General features: G+C 40.9%; 1 protein-coding gene across 1 annotated transcript in view; it reads right to left on the reverse strand.

Annotated features, from left to right (window-relative positions):
• Positions 1–1070: 1070 nt before the first annotated feature.
• Positions 1071–12066, reverse strand: part of DUSP10 (dual specificity phosphatase 10) — a 36964-nt gene continuing 25968 nt past the window's right edge. The window contains exons 3-4 of the mRNA XM_034764626.1: positions 9209–9580; positions 1071–2870 (exon numbers count right to left, since the gene is read on the reverse strand). Of these exons, the coding sequence (XP_034620517.1) occupies positions 2605–2870; positions 9209–9580 (638 nt within the window). The 3' untranslated portion in view covers positions 1071–2604. The remainder of the gene's footprint in view (positions 2871–9208; positions 9581–12066) is intronic.

Consider the following 12066-nt stretch of genomic DNA (forward strand, 5'->3'; position numbering starts at 1 on the left):
AAACTTGATAGAAGGTTGGGGAAGGTTATACCAAACTAGCAGACCCTTGTCTTACTTGTAGAGATTTGAATTAAGTTATTCAGAGCCAGAAATCTACAGTGGCAGTAAATAGCAATTTTGAATCTTACCCAAATAAGTAGGGAAGGATGAGTAACTATAATAGCCATAACACATACAGGCCACCATGTACGGTATGTTCACATGCTGGATGTGTTAATCTATTTGGGTTTTCACTCACCTGTTACATGGGCTGATTTTGAGATGGCTTTCAACTCGGCTGTTATTTTGCAAGATGTCTCAAATTTTCTGGCTCATGGTGAGCTGCAGGCACAAGCAGATTTTTACACCAACTGATTTGTGCCTGCAAATATGTAGCATGACAGCAGCTGTTTGCACCCAAGATTCACTGGGGGCTCAAAAATGCATCCATTAAAAAAAAAAAAACCACCACACACACCACACCAACATTGAAAGTCAGGCCCAAGTACAATAAACCTGTGCAAGAGATCTTCCTTAAGGAATCTCCTTTCCTCAATAGCATCCAAATGCAAATACATTGTTTCACTTTCAGTAGAGTTCTCTTTGTTAAACAACTACATTTTGTTAGTCCCAAGAGTGGTCACTGCTGATGAGTTTCACTGCACATGCAACATTCATTAAGGATGAAGTGGAAAGAAGACTAACCATGTTTATCAAAAGGAGAAAAAAAATCAGTTCTAGTAGAAAAATAATTTAATAAAGGGATAAGTTTCAAGAAAATATTTGTATAGTAACAACATTTTTTTTAAGCAAAAAGTCCACAAAAATATACATGTGTAATGTGTTTATACATAAGTTTTGCTGACATGCCCTGTTTTAATTTAGTTCAGTCCATGTAGATTTTGATTCGTGAGGCACCATCACTGCTATCAGACTTCCAGGGATATTTAAATTTTCACCCCCAAAAAGAAGGACAGTTTTTCTAATCATTTCAGGTTAATACAAATACACGTTGGGTTGGCAACAGTCCACAAGGAGACCAGGTTACACTGGAGAAAAAAACAAAAAAAAAAAACAAAACAAAAAACGACTTTTTAAAAAGGGGTAACCATCTAATGAAAGAAATCAGTGCTAAACACTGAACCTGCAATACACGCCACACTTTTACACTGTGCTGTCGCCAGGAAATGAGAGGGTCGGTGTGGGTGGGAGGGGGAATAAATGCAGCAAAGTGGGAAGTAAACCCAACATGGATTTTAAAATTGTGAAATTAGATCCCATTCCCTCTTAACAGAGGACAGTACATTGTACAGAAGGGCATAACACAGAAGATAATAAAACTAAGCAAGGGGGTGGGGAGGGAAGAAATTAGTGGGAAGAGTTGATCCTGCAGTTTCCCAAATGAGTGCTTTGCTACCAAACTGCAGAGACAACAGCTCCTCCACAAAAAGCCCTCACTGATTGTTCTAGTTCATCTAGCCCACCCAGCAATTTGATGAATTCTGAAAGGGGGGGGGGGAAAAAGAGAGAAGGGAAATAAAAGGGGAAGGCTACGGATACCTGTTTCATCAAAAGCAGTTCTATACTTAAAAAAACCCAGCCCATATAAAGCAAATGAAAAACGTAATTACTAAAGAAATAAGACACACACTTTCCAAAAGAATTTCTCATTTTTATAATCAAATTTTTTTTTACATAGACAGAAACACACCAGTATTTTGTGCGAAAAATATCTTAAATAAACTTTGCTTGTTTTTGATTTTTTACATTCTGATATACATATGTAACAAGGTTTATGGCACTGTAACCAGAATCAAAGGAAACGAATAAAAAGGAAAATATAATTGCTTTTGTTTATTCCTTCTAAACCAAGCCAGCTGCTGTCACACTTTAAATTTTTTATTATTATTAGTGGGCAGTCAGCTGTAATCAGTTTGCACACTCAAAATAACCCCCAAATTATTATTATTGCACAAGAAGCCAGTGAAGGCATATGGCATAGAATGGTCAAAGTCCCTTGCTGTTAAAACCTCTTTACACCCAAAAATAGAAAAATAGAACCAGAACATGAAACACACCAAATAAATGTTTTTTTCTTTAGTTTCTATCAGGAGTGTGAAAAGTGCCTTGCAGACGTTCTAAGCTGCTCTGATTTCCTTTGCACTGGTGAGCATTTTGCTTTATCTTTAGCAAAAGCCTTTGCAGAATCAAGGCCCATATGCTTCAGAAAGTCTTTTCTGCTTTGTTTTGGCTGTTTGCGTGTTTAAACATAGTTTTCTTCGGTCTATGAACCTGCACAGACTACTTAGCCATAAACTCTACAAGTGGCTAAAAAAATAATAAAATAAACAAAGAAGCACAGGTTTTTTCCCCCCTGTTGTGTTGCTTTTAAAAATTACTCATTTTGTTTGGAAGCCTCCCTGCTTTGTCAGTTTCTAGGAAGGGAATCTCAGTGGCATTCCATCAAACGTAGTGAAGTTCTTGGATTTGTTTTAAAAACATTTCCTTACTAAAAAAAATAAAAAAATAAAATAAAAGCACAACCCTTCCCCTCCCCCCCATATCAAGTGAAGAATATGATAATATGATAAAATCTTCATTATATGCCACCTCTTAGCTTCACCATCACACTACAGTCTCCACCCCAATCAGCTTTGGTGTGAGAATTCGTGGTGTAACGCCATTATTTAGATCTTCTTCAAACTCCAGTAACTGCCCCATAAAGTTAAGATTAGGAGAAATGATTGGTCGTTTGCCTTTGACAAATTTATAGGCATCCGTCATGGTCATCCGTGTGTGCTTCATTAAGTAAGCGATGACAATGGTGGCAGAGCGCGACACACCGGCCTGGCAGTGAATAAGGAGGCCTTTTCCACACTGGTGAGCTTCCTCTGGAAACAAACAAAAAAGACAGAGGTAACAATTGTTGCTGGAAAGAAGGGCAGGGGTGGATTTTGTTTTTAAAATTAAAATCAGATAATCTCAATGCAATTTACAATTAATTGGAAGGAAAATGTCAGTGAAACCCCCCACTTAGGTTACACAGAGCAAGATAATTAAAAAAAAAATTAAAGTGAAAAATCAATTGGACTGTAAAAAAAAAAAAAAAATTTTTACCTGAGCCAAAATGCAGCAGAAAGTAGAGTTTCAGATTTAGTTAAGTCCATTTCTTATCTCATTTGCTCTTACATGGGCACAATATTGCAATGGTTGTGTTTCAGGCACGGCAGGGGAATACTTATTTAGGAAGTAGCATGATCTTTAGTCAAGGCACAGGACTAGGAAGCAGGAGAGTTGAGTTCTACTCCCTTTCAAGCATAAATGTTCTATAATAACTTTGGACATGTGACTTATCCCCATTTAAATGAGGAAATGCAGCCCAGAGGTTAATACCGCCTCCCATAAGGGTGTTAAAGCTCACAGTCACTACTCATTGTAAGATACTTGGAAACATTCTATTCTTGGAAAGATTTCTACTGATCCGTACTTTGGATGAACTTTAGCCTGACATTCTTTCACAATGTCTTTGCAAAAGCAGCAAGTATAATGCCCATATTGCAAAAGAGTAAGCTGTAAAGAAATTAAATAATTTGCCCAGGGCACTCAGCAAGTCTGGCAGAGTTGGGAAAAGAACCCAGAAATTCTGACTCCCAGTTCTTTCCTGTATATGAAAAGAGGAAAGAGTGGTATGCTCCAACTTCCCCTCTGTTCCCAGCCCGGTTTTAATCACCTTTAGCGGTGTGAAGAAAGGTGGTTATGACAAATCCTATGCCCAATCTGAGCACAACTCAACCATTAACTTGTGTCCTTTGATGTAAGCACAGCAACAGTGTGGGCAGGGTTGGGGGAAAATCTCCAGGAATTGTACCTCAGCAGTATTTGGGGGGGAAAAAATTATAATACCAATTTCCCCGCCCCCGAACATTTTTGGAATGACAAATCCCTAAAGCAAAAGCAAGGGAACCTTAAAGGATGCTCCTAACTCTAGGCAAGTTGTATTTTGCACAAACATTCACAAACCACGTTCCACGCTCTTCACAGGAGTTAGAGCAAAAGGAAACAACAGTTAACAAGTGTGGATAAAGGAACACATTAGATCAAAAACAGGAGTATTCTGACAGTATAAATTAGGCTAAATTCCCCAGGATATTTTTGCCAGTTAGCATTTGGAGAAGAAAAAAAATGGAGTTTTGTAACTGCATGAACTTTTGGTGCCTCTTTTCAGCAAGATTCTGCCTTCAGTCTTTAAAACCCCAGATTGCATTTGAAAAGCTCTGGAAACATCTTAAACTGTGTGTTTTAAAATAAATAAATCAATTTAAATTTCCTCCAAGGCTAGGAGGGGAAAAAAAAAAAAAGCTTGGACTAGTTACTGAACAGCAAATGTAGCCAACTGATAAGATATAGTTGTTTATTAAACACACAGGCAGGCCCACAAGCTGCAGTTATTAAAAAGGAAAGTAAAATGGATTTAGGAAACACGCTTTCTAGCATGGTGACAGGTTTCAGAGTGGTAGCCATGTTAGTCTGTATCAGCAAAAAGAAGGAGGAGTCCTTGGGGCACCTTAAAGACCAACACATTTCTTTGGGCATAAGCTTTCGTGGGCTAAAACCCACTTCATCAGATGCATGAGTGGAAAATACAGTAGGAAGATTTTTATATATGTAACACACACACACAGAACATGAAAAGATGGGGGTTGCCATACCAACTCTAATGAGACTAATTGCCACTTTTAGGTCTGTAATTGAATGACCAGGGAGGTTGAAGTGTTCTCCCACTGTTTTTTGAATGTTATAATTCTTGGGGTCTGATTTGTGTCCATTTATTCTTTTCCGTAGAGACTGTTTGGTTTGGCCAATGTATATGGCAGAGGGGCATTGCTGGCACATATCACATTGGCAGATTGTGCAGGTGAACGAGCCCCTGATGGTGTGGCTGATGTGATTAGGTCCTATGATGGTGTCCCTTGAATAGATATGTGGACAGATTTGGCAACAGGGTTTGGTTCCTGGGTTAGTGTTTTTGTTGTGTGGTGTGTAGTTGCTGGTGAGTATTTGCTTCAGATTGGGGGGCTGTCTGTAAGCGACACTTCAACCTCCCTGGACACTCAACAACAGACCTAAAAGTGGTAATTCTTCAACAAAAAAAACTTCAAAACCAGACTCCAATGAGAGACTGCAGAACTGCAATTAATTTGCAAACTGGACATCATCAAATTAGGCCTGAATGAAGACTGGGAGTGGATGGGTTATTACACAAACTAAAATATATTTCCTCATGCTAATTTTCCCCGTTACTCACACCTTCTTGTCAATGGTTTGAAAAGGGCCATCCTGATTACCATTACAAAAGTTCCCCTCCCCCCCCACTGATAATAGCCCACTTTAATTGATTTGTCTCAGAGTTGGTATGGCAACCCCCCTCTTTTCATGTTCTCTGTAATATATATCTTCCTACTGTATTTTCCACTTCATGCATCTGATGAAGTGGGTTTTAGCCCACAAAAGCTTATGCCCAAATAAATGTGTTAGTCTCTGAGGTGCCACAAGTACTCCTCGTTCTTTTTACACTTTCTAGCCTGGCCTGTGAGAGGCCTTCTTGTAGTTCTCTCTGCACTTGGATCAGGTAAGAGACCAGGGGTAGGCAACCTATGGCACGTGTGCTGAAAGCGGCACACGAACTGATTTTCAGTGGCACTCACACTGCCCGGGTCCTGGCCACTGGTTCAGGGGGCTCTGCATTTTAAATGAAGCTTCTTAAACATTTTAAAACCTTATTTACTTTACATACAACAATAGTTTAGTTATATATTATAGACTTATAGAAAGAGACCGTCTAAAAATGTTACAATGTATTACTGGCACGCGAAACCTTAAATCAGAGTAAATAAATGAAGACTCAGTACACCACTTCTGGAAGGTTGCCGACCCCTGTAATAGACCATGCATTGTTTATGAATGGTTTCAATGGGATCTAATCCTGCAGTTGTTATGAATGCTGAATATACAACCTTTTCTTCACAAGAATGATTGTGAAATTTAGTAATGTCTTAACATAAGCCAGGCCTGACTGCATCTTCCTGTTCTCATGAATCATGGTTGTATATTTGCCTGATTTCATGACCCAGCTTCTCTTTTTTACTCAACAATATCAAACAAGATTTCCTCCCTTCCTTGTGTTCACCTCCTCACCTTCTCCAGAGAGGCCATTTTAGCTTTTCCACTCCTGCTGTAATCCAGATTTAGTGAAGCTAATTTAGTACAAACTAGAGCATACAGGAGTGCAATTACAGATTATTGCTGTGCAGGCAAGTACACAAGGAGACAGCTACACGTCACTATCCTCAGTCACTACTCTACTGCTACCCCTGGTGGAGCTGAGTGTGAGACAGCAACTGTAGGAAGCATGTGGCAAATAAACCAGTGAAATGTGGTAGAACAGCATCCTGAGCGCTTATAGTGAGAGATCTCATGAAACTTTTAATAAGAGCCAAGATGTTAACCTTAGCGTCTCCCAGCTGAATTCCAGCACAGTTATAAATAAGTACACAGAAGGTAATTATATTAGTCGTCACAATGATGTAACCATTACTTTAACCTCTGAGGATAGGACAAGAAGCAACGGGCTTAAATTGCAGCAAGGGAGGTTTAGGTTGGATATTATGGAAAAACTTCCTAACTGTCAGGGTGGTTACGCTAGCAGATCCAGATGCCTAGGGAGGTTGTGGAATCTCCCTCATTGGAGATTAAGAGCAGGTTAGACAAACACCTGTCCGGGATGGTCTAGAGAATACTTAGTCCTGCCTTGAGTGCAGGTGACTGGACTAGATGACTTTTCGAGGTCCCTTCCAGTTCTATGAGACTGTGGTGCATTGACACAATCAATTAAAAAAAAACAGCTGGACTGGGCAGAGTCTAAGACATTCTCCACGCTGAGAGTGCTCTTAGCACTGCCATGAAGGAAAGCAATATTAGGTAGTTTCAGTAGAATGTGCTATTCGAAGGGCTTTTCTACATGGCCCCACAGTAGACACTACAGAGTACAAGTTGCAGTGTGCACTACAGTGTTGCGTTATGGTCCCGTGTAGACTCTGCTCGTGAGAACTAAAAGGTACCTAGTTTGTGTTAGCATAGTCCCGTTTCAAACAGGACTCTACAATACGTAACTCAAACTAGGTATCTTTTAGTTCGCACAAGCAGGGTCTACATGGGCCGTTACAACGCAACATGCCCATAGTCCACACTGCAGGACCATGCAGACAAGCCCTTCGTTTCCTGCATTAGGCCCCAAGCCTGCAATTGGATCCAATAGTTCCAAGCCTGGCACAGTCCTAATGGAGCCAACAGGGACCTGGATGTCAGAGGTGCTGAGCACCCAACTACAATTCAAGTCAATTGAAGCTATGGATATTCAGCCCTTCTGAAACTCACAAGCACAGGGGGGTGAACTAGCAGATCCAACTGTGGGACTGGGGGAACATCAACTAGAACACAATGCTGCTGCATGCTCCTAAAGGATAGGTCTTCATTCACTGCATATTGAGCCCAGGTAACGGACACGTGGATTAGCCTAGCCCGGGTGCAAGCATTCACACTGAAAAGCCCTACTGCAGTCACTGTATGCTCACTAGTGCTACACTCCCTCCTGTGTCACCCTGAGCTTCCGGAAGCATATCCCATGGTTCTTTGTGCTGCAGTAAGCGGAGTCATTCTAGGATTCTTTACTAGTGAATTGCAGGTGAACATGTCTGTCCTGGGTGCATGTGAAGGAATTGTGAGAAGGGACTGGAAGATTATCAGCCTTGAAGGGATTGAGCCTGTATCCTGACTGCAAAATGGGTGGGCCTTTGGGTACATTCACTAGCCTTCAATACATTGCAGCTGGGAGCATGCGTCTCAGCTCCATTAGATGGACATGACCTAGCTCTACTCGAGCTAGCACAGTATAAATAGTAGTGTAGCCCAAGGTAACCTGGGCTATCTGCCGGGAGTAAAAACCTGCCCAGACGTACTCAGGCAGATAGCTACACTGTTATTTTTAGCATGCTACCTCAAGCAGAGCAAGCAAGTCTCTGTCTGCCCGAGCTAAGCAGCACGTGCAGACATACCCTTTCTGAAAGCAGCACCTGGGCTCTAACCCCTACCCACAGCCTACAAGAATGCTGTGAAGCTGAATGAGCATTGGTAAAGCACTTTGAGCAAGTCTACCAAGATATGAAGATTGACGACAGTGACTTTTTTTAAAGGGAAAAAGGGAAAGGAAAAGAACATCTTTTATTACTGAGACGCAACAGACCATGAGCAAGATTTTTAAAGGGACAGACCAGAGAAGTGGTAAATATTTGCCTTTAAAACAAAAAATATGGGCTGTTCATCCTAAATGAGTGCACCTAGCAAGCATGCTTTGAATGAAGACTATATAAGAGTATTAATTTTTCAAGGTTTAGGCAGCAATAAAAATAATAGAAGAAAAACCTTAGTGAATTACTTTGAACAGATGACTTCAAGATTGTACATATGGTTAGGTTAAAGTAATTAACTGCTAACAAATACCATTCATTCCTACCACATATGAGCTTCAAACTAACAAACTTACCACGGTAGGGCTCCAAACACTACTGCAAAGTGTAGTATTTTCAATCATTAAGTGGAGGGGGCAGGGCACTAAGAGAAAATGGAGCTGCTCTGTCTACCCTCCAGGTCAGCACTGAGTCAGGTTGGCATGACAGTGTATTTGGAAAGCTTACACCAGCACTGCAATGTTGCCACCTCTTAAGACTGTATCATCACAAGTCTTGATATGTTTAATGCCTCTGCTCCTGGAGTTACGCGATTAGGAAAGTCTCCCAGATTTTTAAAAGGGGGTAAGTTTTAGTCCTCTTGGTTATTGAGAAAAGCTGGAAAACGTGACCACGCTAAAGACCCAGAAACCAGAAGGCAAATACTTTTTTAAAATAAAAAGTCTCATGATTTTTGGAGGCATGGCTCATTAATTTTGAACACTTGGGGTTTGGCAGTATTGCCACTGTGTATGGATAAATAGGACTTGAAGTCTAACTTTAATAAGGGGTGCCACAATTCTGAAGTCAATGGGTTCTGCATTTCTCACAACAAATCAGGACTTAAAAAGCTTTCTGAGCTGTCAGCGTAGCATTAAGTTCATTCAAGGTTTTCAAACGGGTATCAAGGGTTATAACAAGAGTAATTGCCAGGCAAGGATAGTTACCAATGAATTCAAAAGCCTCTTCGAAGTACTGCCTGAGATTCTGCTTGTTGCTGTCAGTGGCAGGGAGCCGCTTGTAGTTGAACAAGCCTTTCTCGTAATGGTAGAGGGGGAGGTGGGTGGTCACGTTGATTACGTATCCTATGTTCATCCTCTGCATCTTCTCCAAGTCCTGAGCATCGTGCTCATTTCCAAGGAAGAGGAACGGCAAGATGGGGGTCAGCTCGGCATTCTCTATGTCTGGAGTGGTAGGGATGGACTGAGGTAGCGTGGTCGGCACAGCAGATGCACCTCCTCCGCCTTCTGGGCACTCCTGAAGTTGGAGGGAATTATCACAGAGGTTTTCATGGTTCTGTTTAAAACTGCTGAGTCCACCTGAGAGAGAGCAAAAGAGAGAGTGTGAGGGCAGAGATTTCTGAGTAATATACTGCTCACATGAAGAAATGTATGTATGTGAGTAGTTCTCTCAACTCTGCACTATGCTTGAGTGTTTGCCTCCTCAGAGCAGATTTTCAGAACACAGTGGTAAAAAGTGCCTGATCTCCCCCACCCCCATCAATGCCAGCGCTTACGTTTTTGCTACCACGAGGGCAGCTGTAGTGTTGGTAACAGCTGCTGCAATACATCCCAAATGTGATTTTTTTTTTTAAATTATAGGCAAGATATACCAGGGAATAAATTAATAGTCAAACATGTATCCATGCAACACATCAATACACAGTTGAACCCCATATGGCTGGAACTTCTAATTTTGTGGGGTGAGAAAGTAGTTATCTGAACAAAGCTGTACAACATTTTTAATCACTTTGCTTTAAATTGCAGAGTGGGAGGGTTAAACATTTGAACTGTAATATACAAAAGAAAAGTCTTAACTTCATCTGTTCAAGGCCTTCACTATCTGTTCAGCAGAGATAGCACAGCACCGCATTCATTTTCAAAATGCCAACAAATGGAAGGGGACAAAATCCATTAAAATTTTTATACCGGGCAATAGAGTAGTGACATTTTGTTTTTTAAGAGTGTATTCCTTATAAAACTATCACAGTCAAGGAGCTCACTTAACATGTGGCAAGCACCAGCCTCACTTTTTCTGCCTAGACTAGCTGCAAATTTGCAACAATATCTATTATTTTTAGGACATTAATAAGGGTGAGGAAGTGGATCGGGGGAAATCCAGTTTAAGTTGCACTTTCCCTGTGTATCCTATTATAATGTGGGATTTTAAAGCACCGTTTTCTTTTCAAGTGGGTGGCACCACAAAACATTAGACGAAAAGCAGAATAGTTTTAAAATTCTTTCTTCACCTCATTCCACGATGACATCAGCTCCAGGCTCCCCACCTGCCTGGTTTCCATAGCAATTACACAAAGGCATACAATGACATCAGTTGGCATGACATCAGCTCTTTGAGTGCAAATAATACTAGAAGAACTACTTTGTTTAAGACCTTTGTTACAACTGTGTTCTTGGGAATCAATGATGTAATAGTAACAGGTGGCTTGGGACCGCCTTTGCCTAACTGGAAGTGGGGGGTGGGGGAAAGAGGAGAGACAAAGAAAAGATATGTATACAGAAGGGATATCTTTGTAAGATGATGTATTTAATGGTTTACTGAGGCCATATGGAGTACCATGCAGCCTATATTTTGAAACAATCAAAATGTTTGGATTTAAATGCACTTCATTAAATCTAAGCAAAAAAATTTTTTTGAAAGAAAGAAAGATATAAAAAGGTTACCAGAAAGAGCTGCACTGACCAAAAGAAATGCTTAAGTCATCATATTGCTAATTTTATTAAGCTTAAAAATAAGAAAGTATTTGTCTGCTTAATACACATAAAATACTTTGGTAATTCACTGCTAGGGGAAGATTTTAAAATATGGAAACCTAAACATACGGTCATATTGACAGGCTTTGTTCATTTGCTGATAAGTTACTTACTTATTTTGTCTAGGACCCCCAACAGTGCTAGCAAACTGTAAGACACCTCTCCTACCCTTAAACCCCTGCCCCAAATCGCACATTATCTTCAGGGGTATTAAACACTAACAGTTCCAGGACAAAAATATGTGCAAAGCAAACCTCATCTATAAGATCTCTGTTCAGGAGATTGAGAGGGGAAGTGGATGAAGGAAAGGGGCGGCGGGGGGGGAGGGGTGGAAGAGAGAAGGGGAGATACAAAAACCTGGGTTAAAATGGTGGGGGGGGGGGGGGAAAAAAAAAGAGCACGTGCGCGCTTTAAGGAGTTGTGGCTCAAACACATTTTTTACTGTTCTCATAAAAGGAACATGGATTTTTAAAAGTAAAAGATAAAGATGGACCAGATATCAGAAACATTCTCTAAATTATGTTTAATTTCAGAAAAGATTGGGAGTGAGGGTTAAGCGTTTGAATCCAAATACCTGGAGCTCTTTTTGGCTCAAGATGGTAAAGCCTCATGAGTAGGACCCTACCAAATTCATTCCATTTTGGTCAATTTCAGCCATAGAATTTTTAAAATAGTCAATTTCATGTTTTCTGATGTTTACATCTGAAATTTCACAATATTGTAACTGTGGGGGTCCTGACCCACAGAGAGGGTTATGAGGGCATCACAGGATTGCCACCCTCACTTCTGCGCTGCAGAGCTTCCTGCAGCCAGGGGAGGTTCCCAGAGATGGGTCTGAGCTCCCCCAACAAGAGCAACTGTGCAGGGGAAGAGGAAGTCCCATCCCTCCCCACCCAGGCTGGGACTAGCAACTTGAGCCCAGTGCATTGTAGGAGCCCCCGACTAGGGCACCCTTAGCCCTGCCTCTTCCCCGCCACTTCCTTCCCTTACAAATAAGCTAGATTTTACAGGGGAGATCCAATTTCACAGTCCAT

Source organism: Trachemys scripta, chromosome 3 (assembly GCF_013100865.1).
Source record: "Trachemys scripta elegans isolate TJP31775 chromosome 3, CAS_Tse_1.0, whole genome shotgun sequence".
Classification (NCBI taxonomy): Eukaryota; Metazoa; Chordata; order Testudines; family Emydidae; genus Trachemys; species Trachemys scripta.